General features: G+C 38.3%; 1 protein-coding gene across 3 annotated transcripts in view; it reads right to left on the reverse strand.

Annotated features, from left to right (window-relative positions):
* LOC149030150 (uncharacterized) overlaps window positions 1-20,718 on the reverse strand; it is a 32,619-nt gene extending 11,901 nt beyond the window's left edge. For 2 of the 3 annotated variants that reach the window (XM_089142465.1, XM_089142464.1), the window contains exons 1-4: window positions 20,481-20,718; window positions 17,689-17,862; window positions 17,216-17,318; window positions 7,217-7,368 (exon numbers count right to left, since the gene is read on the reverse strand). In XM_089142465.1, the coding sequence (XP_088998591.1) occupies window positions 7,217-7,368; window positions 17,216-17,318; window positions 17,689-17,698 (265 nt within the window). In that variant the 5' untranslated portion in view covers window positions 17,699-17,862; window positions 20,481-20,718. Of the gene's footprint in view, window positions 1-7,216; window positions 7,369-17,190; window positions 17,319-17,688; window positions 17,863-20,480 lie in introns of all 3 variants that reach the window. The other variant, XR_016171245.1, reaches the window with a different exon arrangement.
* Window positions 20,719-21,330: the final 612 nt, after the last annotated feature.

The raw sequence follows: 21,330 nt of genomic DNA on the forward strand, positions 1-21,330 counted from the left end.
AAGTTGCAGAAGGTATGGATTAGGAGATGAAGTCTTCCCAACCTAGCATTTGTGAGTAATCGATCCCGACTAGCGAGCCACACAAAGCTTGTGATTCTTTAGGACTCTCTCCCTAGAGAGCTGTTTGGTAAGGGCAACTCTCAATCATTAAATGAAATTATTACTTTTTGTAGAAATACAATGTTTGGCAGAATGGCTTATTGATCCATGATCTCAAGCCCTCTATTTATAATTAAGTGGAAAGTAGACTATTACAAGGAATAGAAGTTTACATGAATGCAAACTCTAATTTAACTCCTATACAAACTCTTATTAGACTCCTAATAGAATCCAACACTCCCCCTCAAGTTGAGGCATAGATATTAGTCATGCCCAACTTGCCTACAATAGGAAGGAAATCTCTTTCTTTCAAACCCTTAGTGAAAACATCTGCTACTTAGTCTCCAGATCTTACAAAAGGCATGCAGATAAGCCCTTGTTCCAACTTTCCTTTGACAAAAAACCTGTCAATTTCAATGTGCTTAGTTCGATCATGTTGCACTGGATTATTAGCAATACTAATAGCAAACCTGTTGTCACAATATAACATCATAGGGTTTGGAACTTGGACTCCAATATCTTGCAGCAAGCCTTTCAACCATAGTAGCTCACAAACTCCACGAACCATAGCTCTATATTCAGCTTCGGTACTAGATAAAGCTACCACATTCTGTTTCTTACTTCTCCAAGTAACTAGATTACCTCCAACAAAGGTACAGTAACCTGAAATTGACTTCCTATCTGGAGATCCAACCCAGTCTGCATCAGTGTATGCTTCTACTTTTAGATTATCGGTGGGTGATAGAAGTATTCCTTTTCCAGGAGTTCCCTTCAAATACTGTAGTATTCTGGTAACAGCCTTCATATGAGCTAAATATGGATCATGCATAAATTGGCTCATTATCCCTACAGCATAAGCGATGTTTGGCCTGATGTGGGACAAGTAAATAAGCTTCCCTACCAGCCTTTGGTATCTTCCTTTGTCCACTGGTTCTCCCTCTTTTTCTTTAAGTTTAGCTCCAGCTTCAATAGGGGTATCAACTGGTTTACACCCCAACATTCCCACTTCTGATAATAGATCTAGGACATACTTTCTTTGGGATAGGAATATACCTTTATTTGATCGAGCCACCTCAATCCCTAAGAATTACTGTAACTTCCCTAGATCTTTAATTTCAAACTCTTTGCCAAGAAAGTCTTTCAACTTTTGAATTTCTTCACCATCATTCCCTGTGATGACAATATCGTCTACATAAAAAATGAGAAGTGTGATGTTAGTACCTGACTTCTTGACAAATAGTGTATGATCAGCATTGCTTTGCTTGTACCCAATAGAAGTCATTGCCTTCAGAAGGCGTCCAAACCAGCATCTAGGAGACTGTTTTAACCCATATATTGACCTCTTCAACCGACAGACTTTCCCTGCAGTATTGTCATCGAAAAACCCATGTGGGATTTCCATATAGACCTCTTCTGCTAACTCCCCATGTAAAAAGGTGTTCTTTACGTCTAGTTGGTGCAAGTTCCAGTGTTTGTTGACAACTACTGACAATAGAACTCTGACAATATTTAGTTTCGCAACAGGGGCAAAGGTCTCCTGATAATCAATCCCATAGGTCTGGGTAAACCCCTTTGCAACTAGTCTAGCTTTCAACTTGTTGACTGATCCATCCATATTTTGTTTAACCACAAATACCCATTTGCAGCCCACTGGTTTTTTTCCTGGAGGAAGTGTAATCAGCTCCCAAGTGTCATTTTTCTTCATTGCCTGCATTTCCTCTACCATAGCTTCCTTCCATCTCTTATCAGCATAGGCTTCCTGCCAACTTTTAGGAACAGATACAGATGACAGAGAGGATATAAAAGCACGGTAGGAGTCAGACAAAGAGTTATAAGAAACAAATTTAGCTATGGGATGTTGAGTACAAGATCTGACCCCTTTTCTAACAGCAATAGGAAGATCGGAAGAAGATACCTCAGTAGAATCTGATTCTGGAGCAGGAGACTGAAGTGGTAACGTATCACCTTTCTCCACCTGTTTTAGCCGGTTGTATTTCTTTCTCTGATAAGTCTGCACCTCCTTATTCTGGTCAATCTGGTTTTGAAAGACCCCAACAGTGTGTCTCACAGGAGTGGTCTACCCCTGGCTAGGTTCTTCACATGGTTCAGAAATTGAAGGGGGAGGATTCGAGTCCTCAGGTATACTGGCCGAAGTCTCCCCCTGGTCAAGAAACTCTTCTGGGACTCTTAAGTTGTGTTGGTGTGTGATAGGAAGATCTAGAGTCGGAAAGAACACCTCTCCTCTAGGACTCTCCCCCTGGAGAGGTGTATAGTAAGGGCAAAACTCATGAAAAATTAAATCTATGGATACAATGGTTTTCTTAGAAGGAGGATGATAACATTTGTACCCTTTCTGAGTAGCAGAATACCCCAAAAATATGCAGCGTAGGCCGCGGGGAGCCAGCTTACTCTGGTGGGCTGTGATTCTGGCATAACACACGCATCCAAAAACCTTTAGGGGAATAACAAAAGAAGAGGCTCCCTGAAGAATCTCATTAGGGCATTTAAAACCAATTATCATACTGGGCATCCTATTCATAAGGTAAGTAGCAGTGAGAATAGCGTCACTCCAGTATTGGTCAAGGACATTCATAGAAATCATAATGGAATGGGCTATCTCTAATAGATGCCAATTCTTCCTTTCGACAACCCCATTTTGGGTAGCTGTATCAACGCAACTAGTCTGATGTATTACGCCGAATCCAGAGAGATATATTTGAAATTCACCATCAATATACTCTGTGCCATTGTCACTGCGAAGGATCTTCACAATGGCATTGAACTGAGTTTTAATCATATTATGAAAGTCACGAAAACATCGGAAAACCTCATTTTTTTGTTTAAAAAGATAAATGCATGTAGAACGAGAGTGACAATCAATAAAAGTAACAAAGTAAGTAATAGACACATGTCGGCAGGGACCCCACACATCAGTATGAATTAGCATAAAAGGAATAGGTTTTCTATTATGAAGAGAAGGTAAATAAGTAAAACGAGTCTGTTTTGAAAAAATGCAAGCTTCACAAAAAAAATTTATTTTCATTATAAGAAGAAACCAAATCAGGAAATATTTTCTTAAGAGTTCCTAGGGGGGTTACCTAGCCTACGGTGCCACTGATGAAGGTCTTATATTACCGAATGGACCGGATTAGAAGATGTAGTCAAAGCAGACGTAGATTCTCCAATCGGCTCGAGCAAATAAAGTCCATTGTCTAGTTTACCACGTCCAATCTCCTTCCCCGTGACCAGATCCTGGAAGACACAGTAAGATGGGAAAAAAATCACTTTACAATTCAAGTCATGTGTAAGACTACTGATAGAGAGCAAGTTAGCAGAGAAAAGGGAACATGTAAAACTTTAGACAAAGAAAGTGATGGAGAATGCTGAATGGTCCATTTTCCAGCAATGGAAGAATAGGAGCCATCAGCAATTCGAACTTTATCCTTTCCAGAAGTTGGAGAATATTGTAAGAAAGAGAAGGATAAACCTGTCATATGATCTGTAGCTCCTGTATCAATGATCCAAGGAGTAAAAACTGAAGAAGCTTAAAAGCTTGTAAAGGTTTTACCTGAAGTAGCAAGGTAGGTGTTGGTATGGGTAGTAGAGGAAGCTGTGATCAAGGTTGTACCATCAATAGTTGTCATGTTGACAAAATTATCTGCAGTTCTTCAGTCTTCACCCTTTCGAAGTAACAGAAATGTCGCAGAATGCAATAGTCAAACAACCCAAACAGGTCTACCTTTTTTCTTTCTTTTCTTTCTTTTTTTTTTTTTTATAATTACAAATAAGTCCCTAGAAAATCTGAAATTACAAATAGGTCCCTGAAAAAGCTGAAATAGCAAATAGGTCTTTGAAATTACAAATAGGTCCCTGAAACTTTTGGAATTACAAATTAGTCCCTAAAATCTGAAATTACAGTTGGGTCCCTGGAACTAATTGAATTCACAAAATAAGCCCTTGAAACATCGGTTTTTTTGTTTCTTCCTTCTTCTTTTTTGGGGCTAATAGAACCGTAGGAAAGAGGGGGAAAAATAGAGTTTGCTAAATTCAAGATTGAAAGAAGAATTTAGATGAAAAGAATCAGAGGAAACTCACTGTTTGAGAAGAGAATCGATGACGATATTCTGCGATTCAGAAGAAATAGCATCAGCTACGATGCGATTTCTCTTCTAATCAAAAGAAGCAGCAAGAAGCAGTCTCAGATGAAGAATCGATCCTCAATCGCAGGCTTAAGAAGAACAGCCCCTAATCGAAGAACCTCAATAGCAGAACCCTGATCGAAGAACCTCAATCGCAGGCTTCAGATGAAGAATCAGAGAGAAAAAAAGTTGCAGGAGCAGCGGTAGTTGAGCAGCGGTAGTTGCAGTTGCAGAAGCAGCGGAAGTTGCTGATTTCTTCTTCTCTTCTTCTTTCCTTTGTTTTCTGTTCTTATTTGTCGAGACGAAACTGAATCGTCGTCTGCTTCTTTCTTCTATTTTTTTCTGTTTCAGTTGACGACCAAGACGGTACTGAAAAACTGCCAGCAGTAGAACTGAAGATTGGCGATGGGTTTGAAAAAAAAATCAGAAGAAGAAAGTAGGTCGCTTCCCTAATCAAACGATAGGTTACAGAATTTCTGTGATAGTTGCAAAAAATTCCTGTAACTGTTGCAGAAAATTCTGCAACAATTGGAGAAAATCTGTGATGGGTTTTGCAAAAAAAATCCTAATCGAATTTAGGCTCTGATGCCATGTAGAAATACAATGTTTGGCAGAATGGCTTATTGATCCATGATCTCAAGCCCTCTATTTATAATTAAGTGGAAAGTAGACTATTACAAGGAATAGAAGTTTACATGAATGCAAACTCTAATTTAACTCCTATACAAACTCTTATTAGACTCCTAATAGAATCCAACACTTTTTATTTCAAGTGTTTAGTGGGAGCCCATAAGGAAACCCTCTTTCGTGTCTACTACAGTTTCCTAGTCAAATTAGTTTACCTAATATGTTAAGGATTATTGGGACATTCCTATTTACTGTAGAGAGTATATTTTTTTAGACTTAAGTGAGTGAGTATTGCATACAAATTTTGAAATTAATGAAAAACTTTTTGCTACAACACCTCTTTGACTCTTCTCCATAAGAGAATGTCTTGTGTTTGATCAAGACTGGTGCATGTCAAACCCAGGTAATACTTTTGAAGCATTCTTTTCACACTCTTACTACAAGATTTTATTTCAACTTCAAGTTCCAATTCAATCAAGCTGTTGTCCAAGGATCTCCCCAACAACAGCAAGTTTAAACCAGCCTCAGCCACATCCATTCTTCTCCTAATCCTCCACAGTCCAAATCCTAACTTCTCCTCCACCCCACTTTTTGTGTTAACCGAAAAAACCTCCACACATCATTTCAGCCATCAAAACATGCCCTATTATGAATTAAGTACTCTGCTGCCCCCCCCCCCCCAATAGGAAACTTGAACCAAGTCCCACAATAACCCTAGAGTCCCACGTCTCCCTATTTTCAAAAACAGAACAATAACCCTAACCTGCGCTGCTAATCCTGTCCAGCCCATTCCCTCTATAAAAACTTGAGGTAGCCTTCACTAGAAGGCAACCCTACCACCAAACCATCACCCTAAGTTGACCACCTAGTTTGACATAGCCAATCTACCCATCCAAGAACAGGTTCTTATTGGATTCGAGTTGGTCTCCTACCAAACATGAAGTATATTAAATCAGTTGAACACTCAAATTACACAAGTAGGCAAAACAATAACTCTTCGTATCCAACCTAAACCTGGTATCAAACATCTCAGCAGATCCAAAAGCATCATGCAGAAAACACTTTTAGAGGACAACGAGAGTTTTGCAGTAAGGCCATCCATATAGCTTGCTAAGAAAAGTCACGGCTTTCTCCTCTGCATCTAAATTCACTCAATGTCTTCATCAGGATCCTAATGACTTGAAGGCTTGAAGCATTACAGCGCACGCCTGGCCCGGTCCTTGTCTCAGCATCTTTAACTCCACGGGTCTCTCTGAGGCCTTGGAGCTTATTATCCTAATCCCTCTACTGCTGCCCGGCTAAGTCCCCATAGGGCTATAGGCCTGGAACTTTTGACTTTCACTCAGCAGTCGAGCTATTTCGGTCTGTGTAATTATAGAATGTAGACAAGAGAAAGAGAGGAAAGAAGCCACAATTTTTTATTGAAGCCTCACAGTAAAGTTGTGAAGATTCCAGCCAATGCAAGTAGATGTAGCCAGGAAAAATAAATTAGACTCAGCCTAAGACTTGGAATTCCAAATCCAACTCAAAACAAGTCCCAATCCCATCAAGAATTAGCACTTGGCACTAGTCCTCGATGGACCTAATCCTGGACCCCTTTGCCCTTCTAACTCTCCCTCTCAAGCTGGAGCACATTCTTATACTGAGTTACTTTTGTCAAAGAAACCAAATATCAGGCCACACATGCGCTAATCCTCGATGAACATAATTCTGGACCCTTTTGCCCTTCTACTGCTCCCTCTCAAGTCTTAAGTTTATTTATTTTTGACAATCAAGAAACTAAACATTAGGCCACATATTCATGTATATGCAGAAATAAATAATTCTGTTTATTTATTTTTGACAATCAAGAAACTAAACATCAGGCCTCATATTCATGGATATGCTGAAATAAATAATTCTGTATATTTGGCATTGGATGCAACTGTTACCTACCTATCTTTGACGATAACCATTGTATAAAATACTGTCAGTGTCTCAGTTTCCACCTCAGAGATGGATGACAATACATTCAGTCCCCCAAAAAAATCTGGGTTTTTTTTTTTTTTTTTTTTTTGGGGGGGGGGGGGGGGAGAGAGAGAGAGAGAGATGACACACTATGAGCTTCTTCCTCCTTATACCTACTAAAATCAACTAGGTCTAGTTATATTGATGAAAATCCTAGAAAATCCTTCAAAAGTGTATGACGCTTATACAAGCTAACTGCTCTTATCTTCCTGTAAGCAACAAAAACTACAAACCAGTATCGCTGAAATGGAGAAAGGACTTAAGAGTACGACACTGATCAATAAATATGTTAAAAGAACAATAATTATGCATCCATAACTTATGAAGGATCATGTCACACATACCTAACAGCATGTCTGGCTTTGGAGAAAAAATTAGGAGTTTTGCTTTTACATTGACTCCAAAATAAGGAGAAAGTCCAGGAAGAATCTTAGCACTTCTACTTTGAGCCAATATATCATAAACCAACACAACTGCATCAAATACTTCATTATACCTGTTAAAGAAACCAGCATACCAGCTAAGTGAATCCACTTATACAACTATTAATACAAAACAGCCACAAGCCTTGTGAGTGAGTTAAATTAGCCACCGTAGTCCAATAACAAAATCAGAACGGTCAATTCATATCACAATTTGGATGGGGATCCGAATCCAAAACCCAACAGGTACACCTTGCAAGAGGCAGAACATTCCCTTTATAAATCAGCATAAATATGTAAACAGTTGCATCATGAGTATTGAATGTTCATGGAAGAGGTGGATTGCTTGAATGGAGAGATGACAATTGAAGAGCTGGAGGAGTTGAGTGGATAATCCTTTCTGCCAGCCCCCATCGGGGCATGTACAAGGCAGAGGCAACATTAAAATCTAGGATGGGTAAGACCGCAAGGTCATGTAAACTCCCTCTAGTAGGTTGTTACACAAAAGATGACTACCGCCGTGTGAGATTCTTCCAGTATTCTTTCTTTCAAGAAAAACAGAGTAAGTGAAAAAATTGATTGATTTATTTTTGTAATGTTTCGACCCAGGGATGAAATTAGCAACTCTTATTTCTCAGCATCTTTCTTTCACCACCATTTCTTTTGAACGATTAGTTGGAGATGTATACGACCACATTGTGCCTCAATGAACACAAGGAAAATAAGAGTGGGAGGACATACATTTTGTTTTTGATGATCATAGAAATTATTGACTTTCATCTTTCAGACCCACAGAAGATTAAGGTTATACAGTCAAAGTGAGTCATGCAAACCCCACAATGATGTCACCTCTACTTGGTGTGTGAAGTTTGGAAATGCTAAGGCTTTGAGTAATGAGAATGGCAGATAAATAAAGGTTTTCAGAACTTGGATTATACAATGGGAAAGAACTGTTGTTGAAGATCTAAGGGTTGTGATGCAAAAGCATGGCACCAAATAGATCTCCTTTTAGACTATGAGCTGTCAAAAAAACTCAGTTTTCGTATGTAGGAGTAGCACTATTGCACCATGGAAGAACAAGTCAAGTTGATTTGATTTTTAACAATCCAATTTGTTCATAATTATGCAATAACAACTAAACCTTATCCCAACAAAACAGGATCAGCTACATGGATCTGGGACTAGACTAAATAGTAAAAGTAAAATTGAAGGAATAAAACAACCTCAACAACTCAGCAAAACCACCTTAATGGGGTAGGCAACATGGACCCTTAACCTTCCATCAGTTCTATTCGAGGTCATACTTCAGACAAGACGTAACCATTGTACAAATTTTGGTTCACTATTATTGAAAGTCATCTTCTTCGTTTCAATCACGAAACCACGGCGGCAGCAGGGAGTTTCGACTCTATTTTCCCACCATTTTCCGAGCTCTTTTTCATGATTTTGCATCATTTCAACCACTTTTGAGCACTCCTTTGTTGACTTCAGCCCTTCTTGGTGGATTATTTCACGATTTTCAAGCTTTGTTGCAAGGTATCCTAACTTTCCCCTATTTTTTTTATTTTTTCTTTTCTTTCATGATCAAATGGTGTTGGAATGTTTTAAAATTTACTATGATCTCTAGTAGGTAGATTAACAAGTTGTTGTTGGATTTGATCATTTTAGTGCTCTACTATTTTTTTATTTTTCTGATTTTAAAGAATACCTAAAAAATTACATTTTTTTATTGCTTCATGCTCAAAGCATATTGGATTGAGTTGATATTGTTATGCGTTGTCTCTAATAAGTATATTTACATATGTGATTCATTGAATCCAATTTTTGAAGTGTTTTACAATATTTTCTGATTTTCCTTGTATTTAATAATTATTATAAAAAATAATTTAATTATAAAAAATATTTTTAATTAGGAACAAAAATTTCAAAATCATTATGACTACCTTACTTTACATATGTAATTGATTGAGTCTGATTTTTGAAGTGTTTTACTATGTTTTCTAATCTTTCTTGTATTTAATAATTATTATGAAACATATTTTAATTATAATTTTTTTTTTTTAATTAGGAACAAAAACTTCAAAATGTTAATGAATCCCTTAGTTTACGAGTAATGTGTGACTGTGTGTTTAGACTTTAGTGTCTTTAGGGCCTTAGGTTAAAATTAAAGTGTTGGGTTTCTATTTTACGGTGATTATTATGTATGTTTGTATCAGGAATTCAGGATTCAGGCGTAAACTTTTGAGTTAGAGACTTAGAAACACGATGTCAGACATAGCTTGGCAGAATGGTAAGCCTCTGACGGATGATAGGAAGAAGTTAGAGTGTGAATATTGTTTGAAAAAGATTGGATCAGGTGGGGCCACTAGACTAAAGATCCATCTAGCGGGAGGGGACTGCAATGTGGTTGGATGCCCCAATGTCCCTTATGAAGTTGAAGTGGAAATGGCAAAATATGTGACAAGAGGGCAAGAGAAGAGGGCACAGAAGAAAGCAAAGAGGGATCAGTTCTAGGCAGCATGCCTAGAGGAGGTGGGAGAGAAAAATGTGGATCTAGATCCAGGTGATGCATCATCCCCAGAGGCAGAGATGGAGAGAGTACTCAGGATGAGTAGGGAGTCTCATAGACTCGATGAGATCAGGAGGACACAGAGGGCCGTGGGTGCAGGGTCATCTAGAGATCTAGATGTTCAGAGGGCAAGCAGAGGCAGCTCCAGTATGAGGAGGAGCCTAAGTGTCAGAGAGTCAGTTCCATTACCATAGGCCCCACAATCACCATCTAGTGCCACATCTGTTGCTTCTAGACCCATGCGGTAGATCCTGATGTGTAAATACGACACACTGATCCTGACTTGTTTGTGAGGCCACAGACAAAACAGAAGAAATTAAAGCATATGTGGGGTAATGTGAAGGAGAAGGTGGGGATGGCCATTTCTAAGTAGGCATTATATCACAGTGTTCCTGCAAATGTTGCATAGGGGCCTGATTATAAGGCAATGGTGGATGAGATCATTGGTGCTAGACATGGGGTGGTTGGGCCAACCCTATATGAGATATATAATGTATATCTCCCACGGCATAAGGAAGACTTGAAAGCCTACATTGATGGTCTTAAGCCGATGTGGAGGCACTATTGGGTGGCAGTGATGTGTGATGGTTGGACTGGTCCCACTAGACAGTCTTATCATCAATTTTATGCTAAATTGTGATGGGAGGACGGTGTTCCTCAAGTCTGTTGATGCATCCGATTACAAGAAGGATGCAAAATACATATATGGGTTGCTGAAGAGTGTGGTGAAAGAGGTTGGAGTTGAGCACGTGGTGCAAATTGTGACTGATAATGGCTCCAATTTCAAGAAGGCTGGGATGAAGTTGATGGAGAATCCCAGGTATAGGCTCTTTTGGACTCCTTGTGCGGCACATTGTATTGATTTGATGCTGAAAGACATGGGGCAAGTCAAATTTGTGAAGAACGTTGTTTAGCGGGCTCGAAATGTGACCACATTCGTATATAACCATGGATTTTCTTTGGATATGTTGAGGAAGGACACGTGGTGGTGACTCGGTGAGGCCTGGGGTCACAAGATTTGCTACAAATTGGATTGCCTTGAAGAGTTTTGAGAAGAAGAAAACCCAACTACGTGCGATGTTTGCATCTGAAGAGTGGTTTGCTTGGCCCCAATCAGAATCACCGGCTGGGAGAGCAGCACGGGCTACCATATCCAATGATGCCTTCTGGGGAAATCTAAAAGTTGTTATAAAGCTTCTAGACCCTGTGGTGACAGTCTTGAAGTTGGTGGATCAACAAAGGAAACCAACTTTACCACATGTATGGGCTGTAGCGGAGATGATGAAGGAGATGGTTAGGAAAGTATATCCTAAGGGCAACCAGAAATTCCTTGATATCATCCAAGAAAGGTGGGAAAGGCAATTGAAACATCCATTGCATTTGGCTGGTGAGTTAAAAGTTATTAAAATTTTCAAGTTCTTACTTAAATACTTAATTGTTAATAACTTAATACTTATTATGTAGTTCTATAGTTTCTTACCATCTCATTTGTTGGCTTGTTTGATAGCTTATTATTTGAATCCCAAGTACCACTACAGTAGAGAACTTGGGATGAGGGCAGATTTGATCCGGGCAGTCCATAAAGTAGTGGAGAGGTTGGAGCTGGATCCAGCAAAACAAGCATTAATTAATAATGAGGTAAGATTGTGACTTGTGAGATGACTAGTGGTCTAGTACTTAAGAATTAAAATAAATACTTGTTTTTTATACTAACTTTGTAATTATTTATTGCAGTTAAAGGCTTTTAGAGATGCTACTGGTAGCTACGGTTGCTCAACCGCTATTCAGGCTAGGGAGAACACCACTCCTGGTTACTCACTTAATATAAGTCTTAGAAGGGAAACTCAAGTTTCGACCGGATGAAAAAATACTATGTGAAATAGGAAACTTAGGTGGAAACTTGGGAAATTTCGAGGAAACTGAGGACTTTTTTGTACAAGTTTCGACAGATTTTAGAGAGTAAAACCTCATATTGAGTATCTAAGACTTATATTAATGAGTAACCAGGGGTGGTGTTCTCCCTAGCTTGAATAGCGGCTGAGCGACCATAGCTACCAGTGGCATCTCTAAAAGCCTTTAACTGCAATTAATAATTACAAAGTTACAACAACAACAACAACAACAAGCCTTGTCCCAACTAAATGGGGTCGGCTACATGGATTCTTGCCCTCCAATCAGTTCTGTTCGAGGCCATGCTAGATACAAGGCCTAAGCTATACATATCCTTTCTCACCACTTCTCTAAGGTTATCTTAGATCTACCCCTAACTCTTCTAGTTCCTTCAATATGGATTATATCACTTCTCCGTACAGGAGCATTTATAGGTCTCCGTTGAACGTGGTCGGGCCACCTCAAACGACTTTCTCTAAGCTTATCACTTATGGGAGCAACTCCCAAACCAACTCTAATATGATCGTTTATTATCTTATCCATCCTAGTTTTGCCACTCATCCATCTTAGCATCCTCATTTCTGCTACACTGAGTTTATCTATATGATTCTTTTTAACATATAAATAAACTCAATGTAATTAATAATTACAAAGTTAGTATAAAAAAAATATTTATCTTAATTCTTAAGTACTAGACCATTAGTCATCTCACAAGTCACAACTCACAACTCACAACCTTACCTCATTATTAATTAATGCTTGTTTTGCCGGATCCAGTTCCAACCTCTCCACTACTTTATGGACTGCCCGGATCAAATCTGCCCACATCCCAAGTTCTCTACTGTAGTGGTACTTGGGATTCAAATAATAGGCTATCAAACAAGCCAACAAATGAGATGGTAAGAAACTATAGAACTACATAATAAGTATTTAAGTTATTAACAATTCAGTATTTAAATAATAACTTGAAATTTTTAATAACTTTTAACTCACCAGCCAAATGCAATGGATGTTTCAATTGCCTTTCCCACCTTTCTTGGATGATATCAAGGAATTTCTAGTTGCCCTTAGGATATACTTTCCTAACCATCTCCTTCATCATCTCCGCTGCAGCACATATATGTGGTAAAGTCGGTTTCCTTAGTTGATCCACCAACTTCAAGACTGTCACCACAGGGTCTAGAAGCTTTATAACAACTTTTAGATTTCCCCAGAAGGCATTATTGGATATGGTAGCCCGTGCTGCTCTCCCTGCCGGTGATTCTGATTGGGGCCAAGCAAACCACTCTTCAGATGCAAATATCGCACGTAGTTGGGTTTTCTTCTTCTCAAAACTCTTCAAGGCAATCCATGTGTAGCAAATCTTGTGACCCCAGGCCTCACCAAGTCACCACCACATGTCCTTCTTCAACATATCCAAAGAAAATCCATGGTTATATACAAATGTGGTCACATTTCGAGCCCACTAAACAACGTTCTTCACAAATTTGACTTGCCCCATGTCTTTCAGCATCAAATCAATACAATGTGCCGCACAAGGAGTCCAAAAGAGCCTATACCTGGGATTCTCCATCAACTTCATCCCAGCCTTCTTGAAATTGGAGTCATTATCAATCACAATTTGCACCACGTTCTCGACTCCAACCTCTTTCACCACACTCTTCAGCAACCCATATATGTATTTTGCATCCTTCTTGTAACCGGATGCATCAACAGACTTGAGGAACACCGTCCTCCCATCACAATTCAGCATAAAATTGATGGTAGACTGTCTAGTGGGACCAGTCCAACCATCACACATCACCACCCTATAGTGCCTCCACATCGGCTTAAGACCATCAATGTAGGCTTTCAAGTCTTCCTTATGCCGTGGGAGATATACATTATATATCTCACATGGGATTGGCCCAATCACCCCATGTCCAGCACCAATGATCTCATCCACCATCGCCTTATAATCAGGCCCCTGTGCAACATTTGCAGGAACACTGTGATATAATGCCCACTTAGAAAAGGCCATCCCCACCTCCTTCACATTCCCCACATATGCTTTAATTTCTTCTGTTTTTGTCGTGGCCTCACAAACAAGTCAAGATCAGTGCATAGTATTCACACATTAGGATCTACTGTAATGGGTCTAGAAGTAGTAGATGTGGCACTAGGTCGTGATCGTGGGGCCCATGGTAGTGAAACTGTCTCTCTGATACTCTGGCTCCTCCTTATACTGGAGTTGCCTCCGCTTGCCCTCTCAACATCTGGATCTATAGATGACCCTGCACCCACGGCCCTCTATGTCCTGATCTCATCGAGTCTATGAGACTCCCTACTCATCCTGAGTACTCTCTCCATCTCTGCCTCTTGGGATGATGCATCACCTGGATCTGGATCCATATTTTTCTCTCCCACCTCCTCTAGCCATGCTGCCTGGAACTGATCCCTCTTTGATTTCTTCTGTGCCCTCTTCTCTTGCCCTCTTGTCACATATTTTGCCATTTCCACTTCAACTTCATAAGGGACATTGGGGTATCCAACCACATTGCAGTCCCCTCCCGCTAGATGGATCTTTAGTCTAGTGGCCCCACCTGATCCAATCTTTTTCAAACAATATTTACACTTTGACTTCTTCCTATCATCCGTCAGAGGCTTACCATTCTGCCAAGCTATGTCTGACATCGTGTTTCTGAGTCTCTAACTCAAAAGATTGTGCCTGAATCCTGAATTGATACAAACATACATAATAATCACCGTTAAAATAGAAACCCAACACTTTAATTTTAACATAAGGCCCTAAAGACACTAAAGTCTAAACACACAGTCACACATTACTTGTAAAGTGTAAACTAAGGTATTCATAAACATTTTGAAGTTTTTGTTCCTAATTAAAAAAAAAAATTATAATTAAAATATGTTTCATAATAATTATTAAATACAAGAAAAATCAAAAAACATAGTAAAACACTTCAAATATCAATTACATATGTAAAGTAAGGTATTCATAAATATTTTTAAATTTTTGTTCCTAATTAAAATTTGTTTTTTATAATAATTATTAAATACAAGAAAAATCAAAAAACATAGTAAAACACTTCAAAAATCACATTCAATGGATTACATATGTAAATCTACTTATTAGAGACAACACATAACAATATCAACTCAATCCAATATGCTTTGAGCATGAAGCAAATAAAAAAATGTAATTTTTTAGGTATTTTTTAAAATCAGAAAAATAAAAAAAATAGTAGAACACTAAAACGATCAAATCCAACAACAACAACTTGTTAATCTAACTACTAGAGACCATCATAGTAAATTTCAAAACATTCCAACACCATTTGATCATGAAAGAAAAGAAAAAATAAAAAAAAATAGGGGAAACTTAGGTTACCTTGCAACAAAGCTTGAAAACTGTGAAATAATCCACCAAAAAGGGCCGAAATCAACAAAGGAGTGCTCAAAAGTGGTCGAAATGATGCAAAATCATGAAAAACAGCTCGAAAAATGGTGGGAAAATGGAGTTGAAACTCCCGCTGCCGCAGGTGGTTCAGCCGGTTCATTTAAATATTTAACCCAGTTTCAAGTTTTGATCGAAACGGTCTAAGTTTCCCATGTTTCCCCATCTAGTTTAGGCTGGTTCAACTAGGTTTCGACCCAAGGTCGAAATTTCAATAGTTTCAATCGAAACTAGGGACTTTTTTTGAGTCCCCTTGAGTTTCGTTTCGACTTTTCAAAAATGCTACTGAAATTTCGCATGTTTCGACCGAAATTTGTACAATGGTCAAAAGTAATCACCTGAAAAGATAGGTAAGTCAAAAGCCTCGTCATAAGTTCTAACAAGGATCGAGTTGATATCATTTTAAGAGATATTTAATCTTATAGGACACTAATGTGGAGGACCACCATACAGACAGGCAAGGTTTAAAGTATCGGTATCAAGTATCGTATCGGTCAGGTGATTTTAAGAGACGTATCGTCCTGTATCGAATTTTGTATCTTTCTGGTTAATGTATTTTAGTGTAATTCAATGGAGAAACGTCTCGAGATGTATCGTATCGGTTGGGTCAAATATGGATACGTATCGGCTAGTATCGTATGATATCGTGAGATACTTTAAACCTTGCAGACAGGTGAGGTGTCGGTATCATTTCTACCCAACAGTGTCAGGGACAGAGTTGAAATACATAGACACATGGCAAGGACTCATCGGGGAGCAGCTACTTGCTGTTGGGAATATTCAGAGGATATGGCTGAGGTAGAAAGGGAGGGAGTTAGGATTTGTTTGGAGTATAAGGATTTGTTTGAGGTATAATAGGGGAAATAGGGAATAGAGGAGGGGGAGGAGAATTGTGTAAGGGAAGGGAAGAGCAGAGCTCGTAGGTGAGGGGAAGAGCAGAGCTCGTAGGTGAGGGGAAGACCCTCGGTAGGGACAAGTAGAATAGAATTTGTAGGACTTCTGTGGGGGAGATATTGTATGGCATATGGTCCTTAATTTGAGAGTTGATTGAAGTATTTCCCTAGTTCAGATCCCTGTTCATCCATTTATTTGCAGTGTGTGAGTTGGGTGTGGATTGTGAGGCAATTGCAGGTTTATCTCACCAACAGAGGAGGTCAGTTGCAGGGTTCAACTAAAGGAATTGTGGGGTTCTATCATAAGCAAATTGAATGTTTTGAGAACCAAAAGTTTAAATCAATCCCAGTAAGTAAAAGGGGTCTTAAAAATATATATTACAAGTGTCGATTTTTACGCCATTTTAGCAACGGTTATGGAATTGTAATTTATAGTTCTATATAAATAGTTAGTGTGCCTTGACACAACAGTTAAGTTGCACCATTGCAGCCTGTTGGTTGAGACTAAAACTTGGAAAGAGCCTTTCCTGTGAAGCATAGATTAAGGCCGCACATTTGCCCCTCCAAGAGCCAGCTGTAGTTGAAGTCTCATTCACTGAGATGCTCTTTTACAATTAAAAAGAAACAACATGAAAGAAGACAAAAGAAGGAGAAGAACATGTAGCAATGAGACCATTATTCGTAAAGACACTTGGAGTTCTATTTATACTACTATTTGATTACTAGTCAAAGTAAATTACCCAGTGAACTTAAATACTGCCCACTCAACCAGTGAAATTGAAAATATAAGCTTATAAATTTTCATTTTGATTGAACAGTATAAATAATACACAGTAAAGCAAATCAATAATCTTAAGTTGTTTCTCACCGAAGAAACTAATCAATCAAATTAACAACCCAGTTGATAAATATAACATAGGCCACTTTCTAAACCTCACTCTGGTTTCTAATTTGAGTGGTAATCCACACACAATCCTGAACCCTCACTAGAAGAAAAGAAAAGAAAGAAGAAAATATATATATATATATATAAGGAAAGTAGAACAAGGAGACATCGACAAATGCAGGAAGCAAGAGAGTGACAACATACTTAAAGATCAGTGAATTTAGCTCACCACGAAGCGCTTGAGGAACCCTGTTTTCCTTTGACGGATGTATGTAAACAACTAAATTTGCAACAAAAACTTTCAGTCCATCCATTAGGTTGCAAGTAAATCGCTGTCGATGTAAAAATAAGACATGTCATTTACAGAAAATGATAAGAAACACCTCTAAGTGATTAGCCTCATATCAGGGGGCACACCAATCCTCAACCATAGATAGTTAAAGAAGGAAAAAAAGAAAACTGAACCGTGTGAATTTACCATTTAAGGCAATCCATATCAGCCTCTCATGAAAGTGGGTTTGAAGCTCAAGAAGTAGCATATTCAAATTCAAAACTTTGGTACAAAGTTTTAAACTCCCCCCCCCCCCCCCCCCCAACCCAACCCAAAAAGAAAAAAAAGGAAACCAATGCAATGATGGAACTTAAATAGAAATAGTATCTGGATCTAAAATGAATCTCATCTGATGATGAATCATGGCGCACCTGAGATCATGAATCTGTGACTCAATCGAAAAAATGGGAGTTGAAACTTGGAAAGAAGAAACTTCCTAAGTTCAAATCGACGTATCGAACTCGTACCAAGCAATTAAAAGGGAAATACGCAGAAAACCCTAGCTAGCACGAATTTCTACTCTCTACCACTGCATTCACCAATCTCTGCAAAGAAACATAAAAATGAAAAACGGAAATCTCACTCACCCTAGACAAAGAAAATGAAGAAAACTTCACAGATCATATAAATCGAAATGCAATAAATGATGAATAAATTTGATAAAATAGAAATTTTACAACAATAACATCAAGATAATAATAGAAAATAATAAAGAAGGATGAGCAGACACAGAAACACAAGGACTAAAAGAAAGAAACTCTACTTTTTACCAGTTTATTTGTTTCTTTGTTGTTTTCTTTTAAATTTTTATTTTCTCCTGCATTTGCTTATTCTGGTTTTTTGTTTTTTTTTTTTAACTTATTTGCAGGTTTGATCTTCCTGTATTTGGAATTTTGGATGAACTTAAGAAGGGGAAAGAGGGAGTGAGCAGGATTCCTTCGGGATGTGAAGGGATTTCACAAAGGGAGTTGAAAATTGAAACTGTAAATTCAAAGACTACAAATCTTAGAATGTAAAATAAAGAATTTATATTTACATATATGCACCACTTTTTTGACCCCTTCCGTTGGATCCACTCATTAATACATGGCAAGCATCTAAAGGTAGCAGTTGAAGAAAGAAAATTAAAAAAATCATAAGGGTATTTTGGTCATAAAAATGATAATTTGTCCTTAATCGGATTTTTTTGGATACCACAAGAGAGGCAAATGCAAAAGATCATCATCTTGGACTAAAAATGACTTGAACCAAACCTTAAGAGGGCCCAGTGAAAGTTACCCTTAAATTATGTGTAAAACAGATTACATAGGAAAAACAATGCAAAAGCATACAAAGTAAAGAAGCAGCCTAAAGCCAAAGTATCATTTGCTATTTCTTTTCTAAATTTAAAACAATCTGAAAGTTCAAATAAGTTTTAGAGATTCTTAATCATTAGGTTCTCCATGAAGTTTTGGGACAGAATATGGCCATTTGACTACCAACAGTGAACCAGATTTCAATAGAATTTTCTATTGCAATATGAAATATTTTGGTTCAGTTTGGTTGCAGTCCAAACCTCAGACTAAAGTTTCTATGCAAAATACTTTAAAAAGATGTTAAAACTAACAATTTTCTCTTCTTAAGCTTTTATTGTAGAGTGCAGCTTCATTTGAACTTTTATACACTCACTTATCCCTGCCAAGTTTGGCTTCTTGATGCGTAATCCTACACTCTATCCCAACAAGTTTTCACCAATTAAGGCATAAGAGAGTCCTCTTCCCTATCCTATTGTCTAATCCTTCAGCGAAATGTCCCTCCAAAAGGTTCATCTTCTTAGCTTGAAGACCAGCCTGTATTTGAATGAAAAGCATTGCTAACACAATAGGTTGATTACTGCAGTATGCTACTGCACTCCAGTTTTCTTCATGCAACCCAAAAAAAAAAAAGGTTCCACAGTTTTCCCTCCAATGGCGTCCCATTCTTCTCTAACCCCACTACCCTAACTAAAGTTAACAATTTTATGTACAAAACTACACCAGATTTAGTGTTAATGTAGCATAAGTAGTAGGAGGAGCAAACATACATTGGTAGTGCAGTCATTGTAAGGACTAAAATAGAGGTCCCCCACCCTTAGGAAAAATGAGACCCCACTTCAATTTACTCAATATAGAAGCATTAGACTCAGTTTTGCAATGGACCAATACATTGAACCAAAGATTAAGGACCCAAATAAGGTACATTTAACTACCATGAAGTTCAAGAAAACATAAAAAAACAAATGAAAGGAAACAAAAAAGCAGACATTGGCACATACATATACAATGACACTGCAGATTTACAACATACTATGAGCAAAATAAAAGTGAAGGTTAGCATGGTGAACTCATCAATCATATTGAACAAATAAAACAGAGGAATAATTATTATGTATAGATATTGCAGGACATATAGATAAACAGAGGGTTTGACACCCACAAAAAATGAAGGAATTAGGATTTTCAATAGAAAGCACCTCATAGTATGTTTGGTTGCAAGGGGAATGGAAAAGGGGAGTGAAGTGAAGGAAATTCTTTTTTTCCTTTTATACGTGGTTTGGTTCCAAATGGGGGGTAAAGTGAAATTAATTTTACCAAGCTGTTTGGTAAATTGTCAACATTAGGTATCAGTTATGTCACCATTTTGGGAGAGTAAAAGAATTCTCTAGGCACTAGTTTCCCAAACCAAAGTTAAAAAATTTGGTGCAATGAGCAAGAAGTTCTTGATCTCCTAGCCAGACCTCGTAAAGCCCATGTTTTTATCTAGTACCCAACTGTAGCTAAGAAAATCCTCTATTGGTCCTTTTGGGTGATTTTTTGCTTATGTGGTTTACAAATCTGGCTAAGCAAGCTGTGTATGGTTAGAGGCTTACTATGTGGAGGAATATCCCAGTCTCTGACCTATGTACATATTCTTAAGTTATGAATTTTCTTTTAATACCAAAAAAAGGTATCCTCTAGGCACTTCTATCAAGTATGTTAAATCTATACCACTAACATTAGGAGGAAAGTCACTTTTCCTACTTCGGGCAATCAATGCAAGTGGACTAGTGCTCCCTTCTCAGGGTGTTATGTAAATCAAACCTCACACCTATTTAGAGAACAGAATAGCATCATGTCGAATAAGAGAAGAAGATAGAGATGCTTACAGAGAGGATGGAAGAGGATTTGCAATCCGCAGGAAATTTGGAAAGTAATTTCTTCAGAATCAACTAAGAAAGGAGAATCCACGCTGCAACCCTGTATCCTTATTTGGAGGGTGGAGACTCCAAGGAGCCATCGCTGCAAGCCTGCTGCCTGCAACCTTTGCCGGAAGTCGGAAGGGATTACTGAATCCACAGATTTCTTCCTCCGTGGCAACAGTACGGAAGAAACTAAAACGGTTCAATTTCTGGGGGTTTTGTCCGTTATTTGCAGGATTCTTTTGGGTTTTAACTTTTAACTTTTAACAACCAAAAAAGTGTACTTTTTTTTTACAATAAAAAGTACGAATCTTATATTCTTACGGAATGAAAATATAACTCAGGAGTCCGTTAACCTTCCTCCGTTAAAAAAACACATGGGGCTTTTATTTTTTTTATTTTTTTTTTTTCCTGTTTTGGGTAACAAGGAATTTTATAATTTAACATCATTTAACCATTTGACTACACAAAAAAATAACTATCATACTACCATTATAAAAGCACAACTAAAAATTCAAACATTTTTGTTTCCTAAAACACCTTCATTGGGGGAGGCGACGCACACAGGCCAGCCGAGAGACGAATCGAGGAAACGGGGATTTGGGTTCAGCAAGTGGCCAAGCAGCAAGGGCACACTTCCGGCAAAGGAACGATTCTTTATAAAATGCGGGGCACAATGGGTTCGGACGGACAGGGTATCGATGTAATTTCATCGATAACCCTAAAGCCCGCAACGACGCGCAACGGCATCTCTCGCCCTAGTTCTACCTCTCGTATCTCTCGTCTCCCTCATCTCTCACAACTCTCCCAAGACTCG

Source organism: Hakea prostrata, chromosome 1, assembly GCF_041222555.1.
Source record: "Hakea prostrata isolate BN-2017 chromosome 1, UWA_Hpros_2, whole genome shotgun sequence".
Taxonomy (NCBI): domain Eukaryota; kingdom Viridiplantae; phylum Streptophyta; class Magnoliopsida; order Proteales; family Proteaceae; genus Hakea; species Hakea prostrata.